The 25,085-nt window shown below is 40.2% G+C and overlaps 1 protein-coding gene across 2 annotated transcripts in view; it reads left to right on the top strand.

The window, feature by feature from the left end:
* Positions 1–637: 637 nt before the first annotated feature.
* Positions 638–25,085, top strand: part of dscama (Down syndrome cell adhesion molecule a) — a gene marked incomplete at both ends in the record, with an annotated part of 97,193 nt that continues 72,745 nt past the window's right edge. For both annotated transcript variants that reach the window (XM_083927356.1, XM_083927355.1), the window contains one exon: positions 638–680. In XM_083927356.1, coding sequence (XP_083783482.1) covers positions 638–680 — 43 coding nt within the window. The remainder of the gene's footprint in view (positions 681–25,085) is intronic.

Here is a 25,085-nt window from a genome sequence, read left to right as displayed (position 1 = left end):
TTTGGCTGTTTTCAGTGCATAGCCTTTTACTGATTATTTATTTATTTATTGACTGATTCTTTTATTTATTCCAATCTTAAAGCCTTTTTTTTTCTTTTTTTTTTTTGGTTTGTTCTTTTAATTGTTTAACCGTGGAGTTGGGTGTGCGCAGAGACTGTTCGTCCTATGCGTCTCCAGCCTCTGACTCAGCAGCAGCAGCAGCAGCAGCACAGCTCACCTGGAACGGGGCGCACAGAGCCAAGCTCCCTCATGTTCCACGCAGAGCAGCGCTCCGACACGGGGGGACGGCTGCACTGAGGCCCGGCGCGGTGCGGTGCGGTCAGTCCAAAAAAAAGGAGAGACGCACAGTTGTGGATCATACACTATCTCCCGCCGTACCAGAAGACAATCAGCAGCAGGAAGAAGCTCAAACCTCCTCCTCTTCATCTCCTTCCCAACGTAAAGGATTGAGAGAAAGAGAGGGAGAGAGAGAGAGAGAGCGAGAAAGAGAGAGGGAAAGAGAGAGAGAGATTTGCAAGCTCCCCTTTCTTCCATTGCAAATGACTTGTTGAAGAAATAAAGGAAGAAATAACAAGAAGAAAGAGTGTGGGGAGAGAAGAAGAAAAAGCATAAGCTTGGATATTGAACGGAGCGGGGCATGTGGATATTGGCTCTTATCTTTTCCCAGTGCATCTTGAATGGTAGGTGATGCATTTCTGTACGTTAAACTTCCAGTGTATGTTAGTTATCCCCCCAGACAGTGCAAAATTATATCCTATATATCCTGTGAGCATTTTCCCATTGAAGGTATTGATTTTTTTTTTTTGTCCTGGAAAATTGAACGGGATAACAGGCTGTTGCTAGGTCCTGACACAGACAGTGTGTCTTTTTTGGGGTTTCATAGTTACATCCACATCAACCAGATGAAGAGTGTGGATGTTCAACCGCTATGCATTTTCAACATTTAAGATAAGCCTTTTATCAAATAGCGAAATGGAAAGAAACACACACACATACACACGCACTCTCACACACACACTCAGAGGGAGAGGAAAAATGTAGGTTGAGTGATAGGTGCAGCCTGTTCTGCATGAAGAACAAGGCATTTTAAATGTTTGTTATTTTAGTTTTTGTGCAATTAATATTTAGGGAATTCTAGGCAGCAAAATAAAACCATAATTATGTTTGTTCCATTCTCAGTGTTTACCATAAAAGATGAACTATTGTTTCTTATCACACTGCATTGGGCCTCAGTCTTAGTCCATTTTCCTACATCATTTTTAGATGCTTAATGTGCATACGTATCAACAGTTTACCTTTCACTGTTTCACATTTGTAGTTTATTATAAAAATATCCTTAAGTGAATAATGGTGTTGAAACACCTTTGCATGTACACTTGGTGTATTCACCATTTGTTTATTTAAATCTCCAACCTGTCTATGAACTACATTCAAACAGAACAATTATTCACTCAATGAAACTGATTTTTTATTTCATTATGGACATTAAAATTTCAATTGAGAAATCCACTCCTAAAACAAGAAGTATGGTAATAATGTAGTATCTTCACTTGCATGCTATACTATTTAAAGTACATGTTTTTACAATATATAGTATTAAATAACTTGCACATATGATTGAATATTTGCATGTTTTTTGCTAGATCTGTCGAGTATCTTCAGGAAAAAGGATTAAATAGGATGGCTGTGCTTTTTCTGGCATTGCACCCGCCATATTAGAAGCACAGACATGGAGTCATTTTGGATTGGAAAAAATAGAGACAAGCCCTTATCACCCTTGCCCAAGTGCAGTGCACATCTCGCAAAATGCATCCAGATCCTATTTTTTGCACAGTGAATTCCTCAAAAGATAGATTTGTTAAGTGCGTATTACGTTTACTTTTGGACTAAAGGTGACTGTTTTTTACAGCGAATACAAGAAGGGTGTGTGAGGAGGGGGGGCAATGAGGAGGACAAGGGGCTATGGGGTAGGGGGTGGGATGTGCGTGTGTTGGGGGGCAGAAATCAGCTCGAAAGAAAATCGGGGTATTTAGTAAATCTTTTAAAAGGTAGACTTAGGAAAAGGATTTTAAAAAAATCTAAAGTGGACATGATGTAAACTGAGAGTAAAGGGCGATGCATCAAGCTTAGATGACAGGAAAACCATTTTGTGGCCATGCTGAAGGGTTAAATGAAGGCTGTGGTTATTTATAGGAGATAATGGAGTTAAAGCAGCAATGGTAGTGTAGCAAAGACTCCTTTCTGTAACTGAGACTCGACAATTTCAAGAAACAGAGGACACTGACGTCCATTTCAAATCTCAATGAATGCTGTGATGAAGTCTGTGTTTGCTGAGCACAATCTATTGCTTTGGTTTTGAATGGCTCTTTCAGTCTCTTTGGTCCAGGCAACAGCGTTGCAAAATGGCTGCTGCTAGAGACATCTACATGGAAACTTTGAATGGCAGCAACAGCGCTTGTAATTGTGATGAATGCTACATTTGTGGTCGCTGCTGATGCGGTGCCATTCATATCGACAGACTCGGCTCATGTGACACTGACCTTTTCTCTTGATTCAGAGATTCAAACGTTATTTTTGTGGCAGCAATTAGAATCAGCCAGAGTGCATTATGACAATAATCTCTTTGTATATTGCTTCTTTCTGTACCATGCTAAATTGGCTGTAGGCAGAATAAAAAAGGCCATGATTGTTGATCTTAGATGGTATTCTCTCTGCTGCAAATTTGTTTTCCTCCAAATAGACCTGCAAAGATTAGTCTTAATGAGCAGCTTCCATCAGAACCGTACAATTGCTCCTCTTCTGGACAGAGAGATGAAGCTTCCTAAAATAAAGGCTTTTAGGGCTCTGGTCCAGTACGGGCTGCTGGGGTTGTCTCTATGGAGACCTAGGTAATGAGTGTTGCTGCAGTGTGGGCTCTGGGCTTGAGCAACGCTGCACTCTGTTCAGGTGACCCTGGCGATGCTCCTTGATAGATTTCAGCCTGTCACTCTTTCCTGATACAGGTTATAAGAGTCTGATTTAAATGCTTGGATGCTTGGTTTTTATGGCTGTTTATGTGGATCTTGATTGGATCTTAACATTGGAAGTTTAGAACCATATCTCTAGCTTTGCTGTAGTCATTTATGAATAGTATCAACTTTACAAATTCCATTTTGCTCTGAATTGCCGTTTGCCAATTTGAGGACACATTTGCAAGCTTACCTACAGGAGATATAAACAATTCAACGCTGTGGAGAGTAAAATTTGCTGTAGAGTTCACATCAGTGGTGCTTGAGCTTTTAAAGTGCTCTTGCAGAAGTGTCTATTAAAACCTAAATGGAATGGGAACAACATATTCCAGTTATGAAGAGACAAAATTGGGGAAATGGCATAATGTTGTTTTTGCTCAGCTATGCTGGGGAGGGGGGGGGGTTCTGACACATGCTCAATTGGACGCTAATAAGCTGTGTAAATATACAGCGAAGTTCCTCAATTGGCTCCCAGTATCACTCTGTGAATGTGTATTTTTAGCTTTCAGTTTAGGATGATGGAGGAGCTGCTGGAGAAAATGTACTTCCGATTTTGAAAACATAAGCATTTTCAGAATGACTTGATCCAGACCTCAAACATGATTAATGTAGGAGCAGAATTTATTTTCTTTCCACATTTCCCCCAGTTCAGATCATCGTAGCAACAAATTAAACAGAGTAAACTGTCTCCTAACTCTTACATGCTGAACTACGATTCTGGAGGATTAAAGATACGAAACAGTCGAGCCTCTGAATACCTGTCATCAGCAGTTAGTGTTTGTTTTGCTTAGGAGAAACCAAGGCACGGCTTTGACCCTGATGAGGACAGAGATTGTAATCAATCAAGTACAGAGGGGAGAGCGGGGTTTGCACTGAATATATCACACATACGGACATCCTGCAATGATGTGTGTGATCCTTGTAACTGTACCAACTGATTGATTGAACTGGCTGTCTGTAGTTTACTTGGTCTGGACCCTGGAAAGATGGTGGAAAAAAGTAAAAAAGGACCTAAAGCATGAAGTTTACCTTATTGATCACACACCATCCACTCCAACAGATCCCCCTCCAATGTTTTTGGCCAAACAAATAAGCAGTATGAAGACAGGGTTGGGGATTTACAGTAATAGTGCCTGTTTTGTCTTAAACTGTCTACATTTCTTAAAGAAACGTATGAACACATCTGTGGCAAACACACGATTTTAAGTGGTGCATGATTCTTCGTTAAGAAACTAATTTTTACAGATCTGTCGATTAAATCATCTTATCGTTTATGTGACAAAAATGTATGAGTGTAAGTCATCTAAGACTTTTTTCAGTCGAGGCCAGCTCTTAACATTTCAGTGAGAAGCAACACTGCATTTCTATCCACAAACCGGAATCCTTTTTGTTGCCAAAAGTGAATTATTTTTCCAAATTGACAATTTGATGTTGAATACAAAGGTTAGCACTGTTATATTGATTCGGCCAATTATCACCAGTCACAACAGCGTTGCTTAGAGGTCACATTAAGGCCAGTGGGAAACTAGGTCTGTGCAGACTAGTGTCCTTTGGTATACATCTGTCACTTCACATAGAGTCAGGATGGGTTGACAGAGTCACAGCTACACACATCAGTAAACAACAACTGAGCTCAGCTCCTCAGTCGCACATTAATATCAGCACACCAGTCAACACAATGTAGGCCACTGGAAATGCTGTGATTATTATTTGTTAGTAAGTCATACTGTAGTCAGTTCTTGTTTTAGTTCTGACCAAAGCAATTGTATTTATTGATGCTGCAGTGTATTCATCACGTAAACATTTTTGACAATGGTAGAATATAAATGTATTTATTTAACCCACACTTTTAAAATTACATGTTGTGGTAATTTGCAGTCATCATAGCCATAGTCATGATTTCTTCACTATAATACAATGTTTAAATGCAACACAAATTAAACTTTGAATGGTCTGAAGATTTTTCAAAGTTTTCAAAAATCCTTAATATTTATCTAAAGGTTGAATATGGAGAATGAGCAGAACACTGCCATCTAGTGTCTCAAGATCGTAGTCGCAACAACAAATAATAATTCCACAACTCAGGTTGCCATGTCCGTCCGACCCGGCCCAGTAGCCTACAGGAGACCGGAGTCTGTTTGAGCCTGTTTGAACCCATCCCCTCCGGCAAATCACACCATAAAAACAAGTATTGCAGAGGATTTTGACTGACAGTTACCGTTAGCCATTAGCCGTTAGCGGTTACCTTTTACAGCTACGTAAACATGAAAGTTAGCTTACCGATCAAGGAGAAACGTAGCCATTTGGCTGTGCGTTTTAATGGCGTTTCTCTCCTTTCTCTCAGTCCATGGAGTGAATGCTTGGCCTTTACTGACTCTGGTTTTTGCCCGTCTCCGCTCACTCAGCTGCAGGGACAAATAACGTCCCCTTCACTGACGCTCCGAAGCAGCTGCGGATTGGCGAACTCCATTTCACCCAGTGCCAGCCTACAGTAGCTGCACCCAACAACAGACAACCCTGGCAGCCAGCAACGCCCAACGCTATTGGCTGCTACAATTTAAACAGAAAGTCATTGTCGAACCCGTCAAATAAAACATTTAAATGGTAATTTAGACTAAATATATTTTTTTCATGGAAAAGCAATACTTTCATTCTGTACCCCTTAAAATGCCCAGTGGGTGCATTTTTTTTATTTTTATTTTTTAAATATAGCTTTTAATAACGATTCTACATTTTCAATCTAATTCATTCTTAAACACAAACTCATTCAGTGACATGTAATCCAATTGTGGTGTTCCAGGTTCTTGATTATGAATTAATATAATGCACAAGGCTTAATATTAGAAGGTATTAGTGACACTCTGTTTTCACGGAATCACTAATCACACCAGGATTTGTCAGTGCCGTCGGGTCAAGATCTTTGTGTCGCTCCACTGTGTGTGCTTGCGCCTTAGCTTGGCTGTTCAGATGAGAGTAGACTCAAGCATATGTTAATGGGTGCACATTGAACTGTTAAAGGTCTCATTTAACCCAGACCAGAATGCTTACGGAGATGATAGTGTGTAGTGAGGCAGAAAAAGAGGAGGAAGAGAGGGGGAAGAGGGACACAGAGTCAGCTTGTGTTATGTGATATCTAAAGCTCAAAGAATCATATCAAATCAGCCTGGTTTTCCATGCAGAAACAAGGCTATTTTAGGCCCTGTCCAATTTGTCTGACACATATTGTTTACCTTATCATTTTGTCCAGTTATAGCTCACAGGACACATTGAGTGCCACAATCTATATTTATTGTGTTTGTACTCAAATGTATGTGGGGTTAAATAATGTTGAAACAATGCTTTATACTGCTTTTGCAGATGACAGTCCATGATGCCACTGACATGAGAAGAGTTTGATGATTCATGACGTGTCAGGAAAATATGAAGTTGAATTTAATAAGGTCAAGACAAATGAGGTAGAAATATGCTCTACCGTCAAACGGCAGATACTACAACAACTATTAAGAGACTTCCAAGCTTGTGAATGTTTTTCATACAGTAGATGCTTTCTAAAATCAGGCCTTCTATACTGCTATACTGTTCAGTGGCATTTCATGAATGTGTAATAGTATAATTAGACAGTGATACAGTTTTATTAAGTAAACTGCGCAAGGGAATATTAACTGGCCCTCAGAGTAGAAGCATGTGTGAAAAAATAATTCATGGCCGTAGTGACCAATGTTGACTGCTCGCTTCTCACCGTAACACAGTCTATTTTACCCGCTGGGAAACTTGCTCCATGCGCTTCCTGTAGGCGCACAGCCACAATGCTCCACACGCTCCCGTTACGCACCCACTACGCACCCACTACGCACCCACTACGCTTTTTTCGCGTGCTTCTGCATCCCTCCTCTCCATAACAGCTCTGCTTCGCACCTTTTGTTTTTCTAGCAATCATTTCAGTCTGGTTAAATCCGTGGTTAAATCACCACCACAATGTCTCTTTCTACTTTGAAAAAACAAAAGGCTGACACAGAAAACTGGCAATTCAAAAGCAAATGGACCAGGAGGTTTTTGTTTATAACTGTCACTGTGAAGCCTGTGTGTGTTTACTCTGCACGAGTGTGCATCGGTGTGAAGCTAAAACCTAAATTGATAAAGTAACTGTTAACTGAAGTTATCAGTTAAATGTAGTGGAGTAAAATTATAAAGTAGCATGAAAAGAAAATACTCAAGTAAAAAACAGCCTTGAACTTATGTATTGTATGATAAATATACCGTGATATAATACCATTGCGTCTATGCTTCAAATTATGCCGTGATATAAATTTAAGACCATACTGTACAGCCCTAACTGGACTGACTGATGACTTAACAAGATGACAATTAGTTGTGTTGTTTGTGTCTGTAGGCTTTCATCAAAAAATAGGGCAGTAGGTTAATGCTGTGGCCACACGGGTACAGCAAGATGTAAGCTAAGTTGAGCTCAGGCTATTCTATAAGTAAAATGCTCTGTGCTCATTGTCTACTTTACAGATGACGATGCTAATTATAGTTTTTTTCACTTAAAGGCAGCTGGTGACATAACATACTACCCATGCAATGGCATTTTTGGACTGGTTGCACCTCTAGCTCAGCCAAATTGACCCACTGCAGTATAATAAAGACAAACATCCAAAGAGTTAAGGAATTAGAGATTAGCTAGTCAGTAGTCTGGTTAACCGGATGTAGAGTGTTGGGCTCCTCCCCTTCTGCTTACTCTGCCATGTATGACTGTGAATATTCTCACTTGTCCAGGTCATTGTTACCCTAAAAGCAATTTCAGTCAAAAGCAATTGGACTTGGTTATTTGTCTGGGAAGACGTTTCACCTCTCATCCAAGAGGCTTCATCAGTCATCATGTACGGATCTGACCAGGCAGGGACTGGACCAGTCCCTGCCTGGTCAGATGCGTACATGTATGTATTTTACAAGAGCATCGTTGCAGCATCCGGAGTTTAATGCCAACCAAGACGATGACTGGCTTAAAGACACCATCCAGAGCGCCCCCATCCCAGAATGTTAACCTCTGTAACCAGGCCATACTCCAATGCTGACACAGAACTGTGGAGATAGGTGTGGCTATGTGAGACTAGGTATTAGGGATGGGCCAAAAAATTGAATTCATGTAAAAATTGCGATTCTTATTCCGAATCGATTCATTACCTCCAAAAATCAAATCAAATCACACTCTGTTCCCTGTCTCACCGGGACACTTAGCGGCTTCTGTAGAACACCGTCAGTCACTGCCAGCACGCCCGTCATTCAAGGCAAGTGTTTGTCCACACTTTGGATTTGACAACCTCCAGGGGAAGACGGAGCTGGCCATGACTCATACAATATGCAAGGGTTGCAAAATGAAAGTCAAGTACTGTGGCAAAACTACAAATGCCCACTGCGGTCAAGCAGCCATCATTCGTGTCTCCGCTGTCAAACCAGCCGCCCCTGAATTTGTAGTGCGCCTGTATTCTGACATTTAGGGTTCATGGATTGAAACTGCTCAGAAGAGCTGACAAGAAGGGTAAACACTTTTCTGTCATTTGTACTTTGCAGTATAAAAGTCTTTGCTGTAGAGAAGGGATGAAGTATTAATTAACACGACCACCCCACCTGAAAATACGAAAATTTGGAGCCGTTTGCCAAGCGAACGTCCAATCAGCGTTGGTTTTGAGGCGGGTTTAAGTGTGACGCAATGAATGCAATCCGACCTGATCTAGACAAATTATCAGACAACGGTACCTCTTATTCTGTTATTCTTCTTTTGGATCCTTCTGTTGGAGAATAGACCGGGCATCTGAAATTGTGCCTTTTTATTGGCAAATATCCTTCACCGGTATGGTTGTTTACTTTCTTAGCTTTGCCCCAACGCTCTGTTCTTATGCCATACGCTTTGTTGATCTGATTGGTTGATTAGGCCCGTATGTTGGTAATCGACAGATGGTGTATCCAATCAGCAACCAGTATTTCCACCTCTTCCAAAAATATCTCCAAATGAGAGTTCTGAGATGGATATGCTGAGACAATGAAAAATGTGAATCAATCCATCTGGCGGAGTCAGGTTAACACAACCAGGCCCAAATACCAAGTAAACAGGGAAACAAGATTAATTGCATAATATTCATAGAACCTTTCACTGTGAAATTTCAGGATAAAAGGGCTTTCAAAATATACTGTTCATTAAAATATTATACTGTAATACAAATTACAAACAACAAATTTGTAGTATTACTTATAGGCTACAATTTTATTTTTGAAATGGCTAAGATTCTGAGAAATTAGGCAGCTACAAGCCTACATGTATTGTTTTATGTTTTATGTTAATCAATACAAAATTTGGTCATAGATTTGCCTTTGTGTTACATTATTGCAATCATCTGATACCTTTTTCAAAAGATAAAATATAATCTTATGCTTTCATGCCACACTGAAATTTGCCATACTGCCTGTATTAGCTCACAGAGGACTGGAGTAGATCCTGAATCATTCATTTTGAACCAATAATCATTTTGAATTGGAACTTGTTTCCGAATCGAATCGTGACCCCAAGAATCAGAAGGGAATCGAACCATGAGACACCCAAAGATTCCCATCTCTACTAGGTATAAAGTAGGCATGGGGCATGTCTTTTTGCAGAATTGGAGAATTTGCAGAAAATCCCAGTGGAAATGCATGCATACAGCCTATTGAATGATTAAATTTACATTTGTTGTTGTTGTGGTTGACAAATACATGCACAGTGATATTAACTGTACATGAAACAAGCACTTTCACTTTCTACTTCTTCTTTTAACAGGCCACATCAAATGAGAAGATAGATTTTCTGTGACATAAAGTAAGGAAAAACTGTAGTTGAGGGTACTGATGATATTCTTGATTATCCCGATAATTTCACCACAATCAACTTATTGTGTGTGTTTGCAATTCTTGATATCGTCCCATCCCTTGTATGGCGATATTAAATGCAGGATGAAGAGTCTTTCTCATTATGTTCATACACAATCATTTTGCAATAGGCATTTATGTTTATGGGCTGCATTTAGTCATAAGCAGGGTGACATTCATCACAGCGCTTAATCTTACTCAACAAATCATGGTTTGTGTTTGAGCCCTGCATTGACATTTACATATACTGTATAACCAGCCTATATTTTCCTTAATCTGACCAATTGATTTCAGTTGCCTTAACCCTTATCACACTTTGGTTACCTCAAGCTGGTATTCTTGGAATCAAAAATTGAGAAACATTGGTGTATTATTAATATCAAAGCTTTTGTGTATGTTTTTAATTGCTTTCACAACTGAAGATATCGGCAAAATATGTTCAATGTAAATATTTTGCAAGTGTGGATACCCTTATTACATTATGAATACTATTCTTAGGTTGGTCACTGGGGTAAATTGCCGTTTAACCACTCTTACAGAGACTCTGCCTATTGGGGTTTCTTTATGTCTTATTTGGATAAAGACAACTAGAGATATAGAGATCTGCCCTAATTTGTATTCAAATTATTATGGTTTCTGCAGAAGACAGGAAAGCAAGCAGAGTACTGACATGGAGATGTCACCCAAACTCCAATTTCTGTGAAATATTTTGAGGTAATATCATTTGAAGATTGTGTAAACAGAGTCGGTGTATGGCTGTAAAAAAAGCCTTTTTGTTTCTATAATTTCATTTGACATTAATATGCACTAATATTGTTACTAAAATGAGATACTACTTTTCATTTGTCAAGTATTTTATTCACACAGGAGTATACAAAAGTGGGTTTTAACATGTGGTTATTTCATATAAACTATTCATTTATGAAATAACCCGAAAACATGCTATATTGTAATGTATGACAAGGTATAACGTATAAGGATGTATGATACGTAAATGGCCTGTATCGAGATAGAAGATTTTGGCCATATTGCCCAACCCTACCTCAAACTGAAGCAAAGCCCCTTTTCTGTTTAGGTGAGCAACAACGCTGGTAAATTCATAAACTAGACTATATACAAGATTGCTTTGTCTAAAAAAAACAGAATTTTGTTCATAGGAAACAAGCACAAAAGGCTTCAATTGGGATAGTCACAATATAATGACTAAAAGTACTCTCTGAATGTGAGACTTGAGTGGTCAGATCCTTGTGCTACAGTCTTTGTCACAAAATAGGAAGATGTGGCCCGGTACTGCTACAGTAATAAAACATTGATTACAATAATATGCTGCTGTACAAGAGCAATATTCCACCCGATGATATGGCATCATCGGATGGAATAGAGAGCGGGAATGTAAAATGTACATTATTATTTTATTAAATAATGAAATATCAACATAGTTAAAACAAATGTTTTTTTTCCTGAAGAAACACTGAATATATATACAGTATATATACATATATAAAGAACAGTACCAACCATAAATTATAGAATCAGAAACTCAATTCCTTCCCCTGTGGCTGACTACTGGACGTATTCATTAGGCATAACCAAATCGTGCAGATTAGCATTCATAATCCAGCTCTGTTCCTGTAGCCCGAAATGTGTAACATTTTCAAACATTATGGCAAATGTTTCATTAAAGTGTTGTGAGCCCCCAGCCTCATTCCGCTCCAGTCGCCACTCTATCAGGCCTTCCCCAGAAGTGATTATGCTAATTGCTGTTTGATCAGATGATTAAATTATAATTTGATTAATCCCGGGCACTAAACGCTCTGAATACGTTGATGTGTATTTTGCAGCCCGGCAGTGTTTGCAGAGCCCCCTGCCACTAGCCTGGCTGTCTGATACACACAATCCAGGTAGAAGTAAGGGAGAGAGGTATGGAAGGCGATATCGGCAGCTAGTTATGAACAGGAATGAAACACTGCTTTGGATGTACTGTGGTCTGGTAATCACAGAAAACATGATGATTAATAAAGGATCACTCTCGTCTGTGTGTAGATTGAGTGCGGCTCTGATGCAGAGTGCTGCCATTTTCTCACCACTGCATGTCTCTGTTACTCTCAATTGACTGTGTATCCATCAGGGTGATTTATGCTGTATATACAGACCCCTGTAGGACTAAATAATGAGGGTCCTATATTATATGCCCACTATAGGATTCAATGCCACTCTGGCATCACAAGGTGCTTTATTGTTTGGTGATTTTATAATAAAAGACTTATAGTAAGACAAAAGGACACACACTGATTCACATATGTAATATATGACTATGTGTTTGCATTGTATCAATAAGAGAGGTCTCTCTCCTGCAGTCGGGTTACTGAAGACGAAATACTTTTGCCTTTGAGGCAAATGGAGGGCCGTTGATGTGAGGGGAGGCAGGGATGGAGGGAGAGAGTGTTATGGGGGGGGGGGGGGGGGGGGGTTGTCGGGGGGTTCTGAAGCACAAGAGGATGGCTGTGGGCGGAAATGCTACGATGTCTAGTCATCTGACCCACAATCGCATTTAACCCCAGGACTTTGATTTGCCCTTCACTGTCAACTGCTTACTTCACCGCTTTGTTTCTCTCCCGCAGTAATGGCTTTTATTTTCACCAGCTCGAGATGATAAGTATGAGAATGCTTGCAAAACAACACGGCAATTCCTACTGCAGCCTGATACAGAGCCACATCCAGAAGAGCATTAAAAAATCTCTCAAATCTTTTATTGTGAGTCAGGAAGTCCTATATGCTGTTTATCTCTCTTGATGCAACTGAACCATATACAGTACTTTTAATAACTTGCTAATGCAATGCATTTTAATAGGTGCCACTATGATTAAGATGTATGCACACACTGCATTCTTCTCTGTGAGGCTTGTAAATCAGTGTAAGTAATACAGAGACAACACTCACACTCTTGCTTTGTAACTCAGTGTTAATGTTTCAGGTGGGGGTGCTAGATGCACAAAACAGCAAAAATAGAAATGACATACACTTTCTTCGTCCTCTGTCAGCTAATTCACATCCAAGTGGGCCAATCCACCGGTGTGGATTACTGGTTTATAACCTCAAACAAGGCCCAAGGAAGCTGATGCATGTGTGTTTGTTATATAAGCAGAGTTCTCATATCCCATACACTTGTGATGATGGAGAGGTACCTTGCTTGGAGTATTGTGCAGGTGTAATGGTGCACTGATTATAAAGATATATGAATGAGAGAATTGCTTTCTCGGTTTGTTTTGAAAATCATTACAAGCAAGAAATGTCTCTTCAGTTCTACTAGGTAACTATGTTTCCTAGTTCATCATCTCCAAAAGTCTTAAAGGGATAGTTCCGATTTTTGATTTGTATGAGCTACTTCCATCGTCTGTGTTTAATCTACAGTAGATGGCGGTCAGCCCGCCCCCAGTTTACAGAGGCAGGCAGGAGTACTGGCACGGAAGCTAAACAATGCTCTGCTGTGGACGGGGGCAGCAGCTAAACGTATTTTAGGCCCACTTAAACCAATCTATGTCAGTTAAAGTGTTAGCTATTACATTATTTTCACGTTATCTTGCCTCCGGACAGCTCCTTTTAACAGAGAACTGACATGGTTATTACGAACTGATCAAGGCAGCAGTAGACTAGTAACTCCCATGTTCTGCAAGGTAAATTTGTTCCAAGGATTTGTCAAAGAAGTCTGCCTGCTTTTATAGAGCATCGATATAATGTCTTTAATTCCTAGTTGGAAAGGGCTTTCAGATGGCAAGGTAACGTGATGAAAATATTAAAATAGCTTACACTTACACTGATACATTGCTTAGCTTCCATGGCGATATTGCCGCCTGCTTCTCCAATGTGGGGTTTGCTGACGGCCATCTACTGTAGGTAATACTGACAACACTTCAAAAAATCCAAACTATCCCTTTAAATGTACACTTTTCATTAAAAAAATAAGTCAAACTAATGCTGAACATATCAGTGCTGTCTGACTTCTAGTAACCCTTTCCCTGTGACATTTTTAGCCTATGGTTTGCTCACCACCCATGTTGCATTTTGGCTCTCAGTCATTCATATTAACATGTTTAGTCACCACTTGTCTACAGTCATCTGTCAAATCAAGTCATATTTATTCAGGAGATTAGTCTTGAAGAGCATTAGAGAGTTTTCATACAAGTACACTTTAGAAGAAAGCTTCCATGATGCACAAAGTGATCATCCTTTAATGCAGGATTCAATACATTTCACTTCAGTCAGTGCCCTGCTGCACTGTCAGAACTATCACAGGAGAAATTAACGAAAATATTGTAATTATCGCATTTGAGTGTATATGATATATATACATATGTTGGCCATAGGCTCCTCTGCTGTGCTGTAGTATAATGATGTAGATGATCTTCAAGCTGTCAGCCTTCCTCCTTCAGCTAATCGCTTAGTTCATCCCTCCCTGCTGGGTTTAATGTTCTCCCTCTTGGCTCACCTGAGATCCACCTCCCTTCTCTCTCTCTCTCTCTCTCTCTCTCTCTCTCTCTCTCTCTCTCTCTCTCTCTCTCTCTCTCTCTCTCTCTCTCTCTCTCTCTCTCTCTCTCTCTCTCTAAGAAAGTCAATAACTAACACCTCTAAAAAAATCCTCTCACTAAAAATATACTGCAGCACTTTGTTGAATGAGAAGACAAGAACTAAAATGTTGCCATTATCCTTTCAGAAGTATAATTTATAGTTATGTAAGAGCAGAAGGGATCATTGGTATTAGTTTAACATTTACAGAAAATATGCTTATTTGATTTTTTTCTCCGAGTTACTGCAAATAAGAGGATTGATAGGTCATCCTGTCTGTATGAGAAATATGAAGCTAGCACTAGCAGCTGGACTTTATCCCAGCACTGTGCATTAGGTAAGCCAGAATATTACGTACCAAACTATTTCTTGGTCGATCACATTGACTTCCTGGAGGCTCGTCTGGTTCCCTGGCAACCTGAGAATGACATCAAGCACACCAGGCTAAACTAAGCTAAGTGGCTGCTGGTTATAACTTCACATTTACTGTTATATCCCAAATGTAAAAATGGTCGTCTAAGATGCAGACTTTTACAAATAGTCGCAAAATGAATTGTCTACTACTGCCATGCTAGCTGCTCTCTGACAGCCAAAATACACAGGGCTTTTTTTTACCTGCTACACAGACTCTGTGTTTGCAGCTTGTGGTTTCTGCCAGTTTCACTGTGTGCATTGTGTTCTGCCAAGTGCAGTTGGTTCTGCAAGGTCTGGAAGCAGAGGCTATAACTGGTACTGAATGCATTAACTACAGGATCATAGATGCACATTGATTTGATTGATTTATTTTTATGTGAAATCTAAAAACACCCACAAGGTTGGTCTGCTGTGTCACATTGCCTCGGGTATAATGAGTTATTTATTTCAATCATTTTTAACCAGATTGTGCTCGCTTCTGTGGGCCATGTCTCACCTTCTGTCAGTTATAATGGACGCTCTGCAGTGGGCATGCTGCGGTAACCATGTCGAGCCACGTCCGAGGACAGGGATTCTTGTCTGTAAGGCTGTGCATACTGCAGGGGTGACAATGCTAATGTTCAGCAGGTAAAATGTTTACCATATTCTGGGGCTGAAGCAATTCTTCAGTAACTTGAGTTACTCGATTACAAAAACTCATTGAGGTAATGATTTGTTTAATTCCTATCTTGCGCGTTAGGTGGCCGTTCTGCGCAGGGATCTTTGTTCCACACGGACCGTTTTTGCGGATACACACCACTACATCTGAAAAAGGCAGAGATTAAGTTCGGGATCATTTCACACTTAAAAAAGAAGCCAAAAATGTTCTACTGCAACAGAATTTCATCAATGAGTCAGCGTCTGAGCCCAAAGCAGCCCGTTGTTAACGCCACTTCACCGAGCACCACTGTTCCGGTTTAAGGAAAAGACAAACAGAAAGAGAATGTGTAACGTTAGTTGTCCTCGTGAATGCCTCTATGTTTATTTTTTCATGAATGTTAAACATAATGTCACCTTCCTGATCAGTCTCAGTTTTGTTTGAGGAAATGTGTCAGTCGTGTTTAGTACGTTGCTTGTCACAGTTAACAGGAAGAGATATTATATGCGTCACGTAGTACACTCATTAATGGTAAATTGCGAGTGTATTGCCTGTTAGGTTACCACACCAAATAGGCCTACCAGACATAGACATTTTTTGCAAATTATAATACATTTTTATTCAAAATTATAAATTTTATAAAAAAAAAGATTTATCTATGGAATAATTGGTGGAATACATGGTCGATTACAGAAAGGTTTGATAGCTGTAGCCCTACCATATTCAACACTGCAACTATCCAATAGCTGGGATATTTCAGTGTGGACAAAAGCTTTCAACCTGCTTGAGAGGAACACACTGATGACCTATCATTAGTTTGTTGCCTCAGCATAAAGCAAAGAAGATTAGGAAGATTTCAATCTCAGTGTAATGTGTCAGAAGAGGGGTTTATGGGTTTTATTTGGCTGTGTAATACAGTATATTAGCTAACTTTGATGGCTCCAGAGCTCTGGCTTGTCTGGAATCTTCTACATTGTGCGCTGGTTCATACTTTGACATTCATGTGGAATAATATTAGAAGTTACTACATCTGGAATATCCTTTCATTTCAGTGCTGTGTCACAGAGGAAGGGTAATGGAGCATTATGCATGTATCATATGGTTGTTTTTACCTCTTTTGCTTCTTCTCTTGATGTGCCTTTGCATATAAGCTTCAGTGGCAGCAGCTAGAGTTTGTTTACTCACTCACAGGAGTTTCTTGTCTTCCCTCCTTAGCCATTTCTTTTATTTCTCCCCTCCCTCTGTCTCAGTCAATTTGGAGTATTTGTCCATTATCACCTTGGTAATGTAACTGATTAAGGTCTTCAAAGTACCCAGAACGTGGGAGCTCCCTCTCCTTCTGTTCGTGCTCATGTAAATGAGCATTCATATGCATCAACTAACCCACTCCACAGCGACTCTCGTCTCGCCCTCCAGAGAGTTGACATCAGAGGAGGGTATCATTGGTTTTACATAGCGGCTGCATGGTACTAAGCGCACTGCTCAACATTATTCATGAGGGCAAAATAGGAGGCGGTAATTTGGGAGAGTGAGGGGACCCTGTTCTCCGATCTGTGCATCTCGAATCAGCGCTGCACTTCTCTTTACCGATTATTGTGTAAGCCCCTAGGGCAGGAGAGGAGGGGTGGAGTTTGTGGGGGTGGAGAGGGGCTTGGATGCTTACTCACTGTCATCGTGAGGCCGTCCTGTCCTCCACCCTATTTCCACCCCTCCCTGTCCTCCCCCTTTTGAAAACCCCCTGCCCCCACTCTCCCCTCCGTAGGCGGTCTCTGCAGAGCTCTGCCTTAATTACCTGCATCGCCTGCCATGAGCTGTCAGTGTGGCTCAGTGCTTGTTTGCCCCAGTGGAGTTGCCCTAATGTCTTGATGCCCTGGTGCCCACTGCAGCACCACAGAGATCTTTGACCTGGTGAAGGCCACACTGTGTCTGAGAGCCAATTGGACTCTAATGTTTAAATACATTAGCAGCATTGGGCAGGGCAGATATGTTTTATGCTGATAACTAATTCAGTGTGATAAAATTAAAGGAGAAAGGGTGAATATCAGTCTGTTGTTATTGAAAACAAAGCCGTCAACCAGGACACTATGCAATAATGTGAAGCATAAATTAGTTTTTTGTCATTTCAACAAGAAAAAGAGGCTCCTGAGCGCATTCATCTAAGGTTGATTAATGGTGTTTGGTTGAGGTAAACACAGGCCGAGCAAAAACCCCCTGACACATCAGTGGGCTAATGCACAGGCTAATGCATAGGCCTATTTATGTTGTGTGTTAGTGGGACTAGTATTGATCAGACATTTACTTAAATAAATTGCCTTGGTGATTTGGAAGCGACCACTGATGGGCATTGTCAGAGCGGGGGTTCACACAATACAAGGAGAATAAAAGGCATGTTAGTTTGGAATAAAAAATATCATTAAGTGTGTTTGCAACAGGTGCCTATCTCACAACATTCTCTGTGATGGTGGCAGGCTAAACCAACAACATTACTGCCTGCATTGTCTCCTCACTGTTTCACCTATAAACCAAGCCCATGTCAGCCTCTATGTTCGTGGGCTCCTAGACATTAACGCTCATCCCCCCACATCCCTCTGACAGACCCGTGTGCACTCTCCTTGACCGAAGCATGTCTGGTGCCCTTGAGCTCCGAACACAGCAGCAGGCTCCACAATGGGAGGATTGCATTAGGGGTCACCTGCAATCCACGATTAGAGGCTTCAGCTGGCCCTGCCACCAATAGGTGCTGACATCTGGGACTCTGCCAAGCATTATTTCACACATCAAGTAGAAAGGACCCACTTCACTAACCCAACAGAACCCCCCTCCTACCCCTCCTCTTAGCTTTGCTAAGACCAAAAACACAGGTAAAAATAGAGAGTGCATCTATTATACATGTGTGGGATTCATAATTGAACGATATCACTTTTCCCTCTTTGTGGTTTTGGCTCATTGAAAACTGATGTCGATTAAGATGGGCTCTGGCACAGGCAGGCATATGGTGACTGTTAGTGAGAGCATGTGTGTGCATGTGTGTGGGGGGGCTTGATAGGCAGGGAATTGCGTTGGTGTTCAGCTTAATATTGTAATGGTATGTGTGTGATGCCAAATCCACATCGAAAAGACTGAAAGGATTTGTTCATTTTAGGAGTTAAATATAAAGACTTAAACAATGTGTTTTGTCCAAAATCTAAGGACATAAGAAGGAACTTTAAATAAAAAGGAGGAAAGAAACAACCCAATTATAGTTTTTTGAGTCTAATCAGCAAGCAGTCGCAACATCTTTAGAGGATAATTCATATTAAAGTAAGATTCAGGAATGCAGTACTATCAACAAAGACAGCAATCCTTTGAGATGTGGACCAAAGCGTTGCAGTCTGCAGCCTTAATCTGCCAACCAGGCTGACGGCTGACCAACTATCGATAGGGTCCACATAAATCTTTCATCTCCCGTTTCAAGATTCAGCCTGCTCTTGTTTTGATCTTACTCCTGTGTTCCCAGAATTATCAATAGATCCTCAAACTTGTGCCTCTTCAGTTTGCAAAAACAACGCATTACATGTCTCTCAGATGCGCATTTGTATATGTTACATCTTACTATTTTATGACAGCCGTTAATGAGATTATTCTTTAACGGTGCTGTACACAAACACTGTTGACGACAGCCAACAGCCACCCACATACTGTCTCATTTCCTTGCAAGCAAGCATTATAATGAATTGGGCTGGTTTGTCTTGGGTTATTAATTTGCAACTGAATATTCATATAATATCCCCCCAAAAAGCAAATTGTAATTTCTGCTTTATTAGATAATTCTCAGTAGAGAGTCAAATGAAATATACTGCAAGGAGTGTCTACCATTAAACTGATTTGAATGAATTATTGGACAAGTGGTACACGTAAATTAACATGTTATAAAGGAGGATTTATTTCAACATGTAACTCCTGCACCCTTTAACCAGGACACAACAGTGTACGCATTGTCTTCTATACATTTCCTTCAGCACTTTGACTCATGAAGGTCCAGTGGATGATATATACAGATAAGCAAAGTCAGTCAGTGGGCAGCTGAGTGCACTGGCACTTCCTCTTTGGCTCTCTCCCTTCACATGTATTGTTTGTTTTGCACCTGCATCTTCATGTAAAGGTGGAGCATGTCAGAATATGAGAGACGGGTCAGAGGAGCGTGAAGGAGAGATGAAGGTTAAAAAGGAATACAGACAGACAAAACGTAGCTCGGGAGAACGAATGAAGAGAAAAGGAATAATAGCAAAAGAAAGTATTCATTTGGAGGAGATTGTGTGATTTAACTGAGATGAAGCATGCCTTTGACCTCTGTTATGGCATCTTTCCTATCCCTCTCCCTTTTCTTTTTCTTTATTCTCTTCAGTCTCTCCGTTAATAGCAGCCTGCGTGTCACTGTCGGAGTGCTTTCCAGCTTTCCCGCCTCCCCACTCAAACCCCGCCCTTACCGTTTTCCTTGGCACTGCGCTGAAAAATAAATGCACTCCCGCTGTATCTATCGGAACTGTTGGGATCTGGCAGGGTTTTGCGTCCATCAGGCTTTCTAATCTTAAGGAATCAGCCACCCAGAAATAGTTGGGGGTGGAGGTGGTGGTGGCGGTGGTGGTGGTAGGGGGGTCTCAATTTTTTATGAGCTGGTGCAAAGCGGATTGAGACAAAAGCAGTTATGAGGCAGCCTCTGTTCTTCGCTCAGTCACCTTTCAAACACACTCAGACCAAAGGCTGCATGATGGCTGTTTGTTCTGTTTTAGGGTCAGCTACTGCAGCCAACATCACACTGCCTAGACACTCTTAAAAATAATTACCTTTTCTTTTTTTTTAAAGTGCGGGTTTAAAAATCAAATCAAGCTATATTATTTGATAAATGTAGCTTTGCATTCCCGTTATACTGCACTTTTACACTAATTGATAATGATAGATGTCTGTTTATGGAGCCTAATTAACTAAATTGTGTTGAGATAATCATCCACTGAACAGTTAAATGATCACAGTAGCTCCTTGCTTTTCAGAACAGATGCTGAGATTTTATGATCCTCTTGATGGCAGATTTTCCTACTTGAGAAATCCACTGACAAGCTGTTAGTCTGTGTGTTTATATGGCTGTTAATTCCCCCTTGATAAGTTCTTCATGTGTCATTATGTGTAGTGCACCATTTAGAATGGCTTTTTTCCCCTCGTCTTCACAACGTTTGACCTTTTCACTGCTGCTTTTTTGTATATGTATTGCATTAATGCAGCTCTATTAAACACAATAAACAATATCAAATGAGAAAAAGTGATAAAAAAGCAACAAATAAACGTCTATATGAATGGTAATGCTCACTATGGACCAATGCTTCATATTTGCAACCTATTTCAAATGGATGATTGATTTGTGTAAGAGTAGTGAATAATCATACAGCTGCTGAAATTTGAGTAGAGCCATGTGGTGAAAAAAGCTGAAGGTTATTTATCTGCGTGTCGACTACAAAACAGGATAGACTCTCACAATGTACACAAAGAACAACCTCATACATGTACACTCAGAGGCAAACATAAGTGTGTGTGTTGTCAAGCACACGTTTTTTTCAGGTCTTCACTGTTGTCAGGGTACTCATTTATTGGTAAAGTGACATATCAATGTTTGAGGCTCCAGCTAACAATCAGTGTTAAATAATGTTAAGGTTAGCATGGCCAAACCGACAATCAATCAGTAAATCTCCCAGAACAGACATGTGTCATGGCTCCTCTGCCTTTTCTAACCTCCTCTTGGATAAGAAACCACAGTCTTGCAGCTGTCGACAACTACAACCGTTTGCCTTTCAACACCTCCAGGCCTGGCCCTCAGAGTACTGCACGTGTGAAGTGAGTGCAGCTAGAAATGTGCGGAAACATGTGTACTCCGTGGTGTTTGTTTGTCGTAACAGGTTGAACGACCAGTGGGTGGAAGTGGCCGGTGATTTGAGCTCGCTCATTAGGAATTTATGAAGCGCTAAAATGTTTGGTCTCCGGGGAGGGGGGATTGGCAGCTGTCGCACGGGCAGGCTAGTGACAGGAGGGGAGAGCCCACATTAGAGCAGAAACTGTACAGATACAGTGGGGATGCCTGAAATATTTACAGTTGGTGACTGACAGTGGCTGCTTACAGAACACCACTGGAACTCTTTTTCACCTACTGCATCCTTGTTTGTTCACTATGAAATTATCATTTTAAAATTAAAATCAGCATTTTTTTTTTGGAGGGGGGGGTTGTTCAGCTCAGACAACCCTGAATTGTAGTATTTAAGCAGGCATCATAAAACTTTTTTTTAAGATTGTTCCTCCAACTAGTCATTGTTTAATTTTCATTGTAGTATCAATGTGCCATATCCATGTAAGACAGCATTGAATCAGATCTAATCTTTTTAAAGCATAAGATTATCATAAGTAATATATCTTTGGTGATGACAGTGCTGCAGTAGGCACAGCTTTACATTAGGGCCTGTTAGTATGATCACCCTGACAGACACATGCAAGTAGACTGAACACAAGCACATGAAGAAAACATCTCCAATAACAAGCACTGGGAAAAAAAGCTGCCAAGAAATAAAACACCAGCATATTGAGAAACATTCAGTCATCTGACAACATGCAACAAACAGCAAACAAAATGCAAACAAATAGTCAGTGGTGAAAAAAACCCAACTATATATACACTCAGTTGCCAGTTTATTGGATACAGCTATCTACAACTAATGCAGTCTAACAGTTTTACTGTATATTATATATTTAGTGGACCTTTATTAATATAAAGTTTCAATGAAAGTTTTTTATCAATAAACTGGACTGCTGTATTAGGGCGTTTTCATGTTTGGTACGTTCATTATTTGTATCGTCCCTTAGTACAATTGGCCCACTATCCACTCCCCCGCCACTTGGCATTAACCTTAGTATTGCTGTTCCATACTCGAGTACACTTGCCTCATCATTAACGTGACATTTGTTCGAGTTGTCGCTACTGTGTAGAAAAGTGCTCTGATCGCAAGATCCCAAGTCTATACAATGGAGTCGACCTTTGCATTGTGTCTGCTATTGTTGTTATATTGTGGAGACAATGCTCTATTTAACACAGAGATTCCGCAATATTGCTGTAAAGAAGGTCTGCTATTAGGCCGGCATAACGCTGCCCCAGTGTATGAGTATAGATAGTATGCCTGCATCCCTGTAGCAAGAGGTGTTGGCGTCAACAGTGTTGGGTCTCGTGTGTGTGTGTAAATGTAGTCTTACATTATCATCCATTGCTGAGCAGTTGAGCTATAGATCGGTTATCGAGGAGACGTTGGTCGTGACATTGTGAGACCGTTCTGTCCTGGTCATCGAGGTGACATTGACCTATGCAACTATACTCGCTCACTACTGCTCTAATTAAATAGCAGTCCATTTACATGTTTTGGTACAGTTGGATTTCACACCTATTGACCACCTTTATTAAGTGGACCCGTACTGTATGTGGTACACACTGTTCACACTATTCAAACAAATCGGGGTGTACTTGGATCCAGGCCCAGGTCCCTGATGTGAAAGTCTCCTTACACTGTGTTAGTTTTAGCTAGCTGTACTGTGCCTAATATACTGTCACTCAGTTATGTTCTGTGCAATGCACAGTGTTTCTGTATCTGCATGTTTTCTCTATTCTTGCTCATTTTCCTCAAAATAGTAAAAACATCACGATGAGTGTTGTACATTTTGCTTCAACCTTTGCCTATTGTAGCCAGCCACAGTGCAAAGTTTTCAGTGTAATTGCAAGTGGAATGGACATCTTTGTGTGTCATATATGGTCCAGTAATATTGCTGCATCATCAGATCTCAGCCATTAAGTCATAAATTGTTATCATAAGTGATAGGAGTGATGGAAAAATCCTTGATAATAACACAGGTTGTGGAAAGGCATTAATACTTTTATAGTACATAATGACCCTTTTGCAATGCTGCAATGTTGTTTTACAATGATGAGGCTAGCTTTTTGCCCTAAAAACAATAGGTTCAATACTGTTGTAGGATGAACTGGCACCTATCAGGACAATGATTGATAAAACTATTCATTTCATTAGTCAATAGAAAAATATTTGATTCAGTTAGTTACCTGTCCACCAGAAAAGAAGGCAGAGAGGAGAAATGCACTTTAAAGGTTCTCATCAGCTCCTCTTCAAGTGTAGAGACATGATTGTGCAGAAGACAGTAGAAATATTATTTACAACATAGGAAGAGTCCTCGGAACTGCAGATTTTTAGAAATGTGCTACAAACAGGCTCTGCAGTTAACTCACATTATAACTGTTTATTTTCTCAAAACAACAGGACAAACATATGAAAGGCTGTGCACGTATTAAAAGAGTGGTCCACCCTTCGTTGGGATCCAGCCAGTGTACATATCCTGGCTTCATGCCAACAGTGTGGGTTGTCCATTACAGCAAAGAGTTGCTTTGTCAGTTTTTATCCAGCACAGTGACTTACTACAGGGGAACTGCATCACATTACATTGACTTGCTTCATTAGTTAAGATGACTTGGAAACATCCTCTGCTGTGTGTGTGTAGATGGACATGACACATTGACTGCATACCAGCTTTTAGGGCCATCTTTATTTCTGCCAGTATCCAAATTGTCATTACAGAAACGGATTATCAGTGATTGTTTGACACCACAGTGACAATATAATTGTTTCACTGAAAGATTAGAATATGATTTAGATCCAAGGAGGGAACAGAAGCTATGGCAGCTTTTAATTCTGATGAAAGCACAGATGCAAAAGAGTTTGTCAAGAGAGAATGTGTGCTTGTTTGACTATGTGACGGAAAATACACAAACAGTGGAATACAAGACAAATAAAACCTTAAACACCAAAACACTCTTTCTCACACAATATGATAAGCTACTTATATGACACCTGTACTATTTGTGTTCAGGAATGATTATTTAAGCTTAAATTAATTAATTAATTAATCCCTCCCTACGTACCAAGTAATGACTCTATTGTTTGAACCCGCTGACAACAATTGACAACTGATTTTCAACTCTGTTGGGTTGTGATTGCACTTAGAGCTTTTCAGTTGGTGCAGAAAAATGACTATGGATGCGCATGTGTGTATGTTTCGTATAGGGAGACAAAACCAAACCTTAAAAAAATGAATCGAACCGTGAAACTCTGAACCGACACAAACCATGGTCTGGTTTGCATGTGAAGGGCAACTTTTCAGTTCCGTAAAGATACAGAAGTCGTTACCGTTGCACCCCTAGTCCTGCAGGGTAATTAATTCTGCAGATTTTTTTCCTGATTGATTGATTACTCGTTTAGTCTATGAAAAATCAAAATATCATGAAAACATTTCCATCACAACTTCTCAGAGCCCAAGGTGACATCCTCAGATATGGATAATAGTCCAAAACCCCAAAATATGACAGTGATATAAAACAGAGAAAAACTATAAATCATTTTCATGTGAGCAGCTGGAACGAGAGAATGTTTGTCATTGTTTCAAAATTTCTACTTGAAAAATGACAATTATCAGATTATCAGAATAGATTATGT

The sequence above is a fragment of the Echiichthys vipera genome, assembly GCF_963691815.1.
Source record: "Echiichthys vipera genome assembly, chromosome: 14".
Classification (NCBI taxonomy): Eukaryota; Metazoa; Chordata; class Actinopteri; order Perciformes; family Trachinidae; genus Echiichthys; species Echiichthys vipera.
Note: the sequence above shows the minus strand (reverse complement) of the source record. Positions and strands in the feature narration are given on the sequence as shown.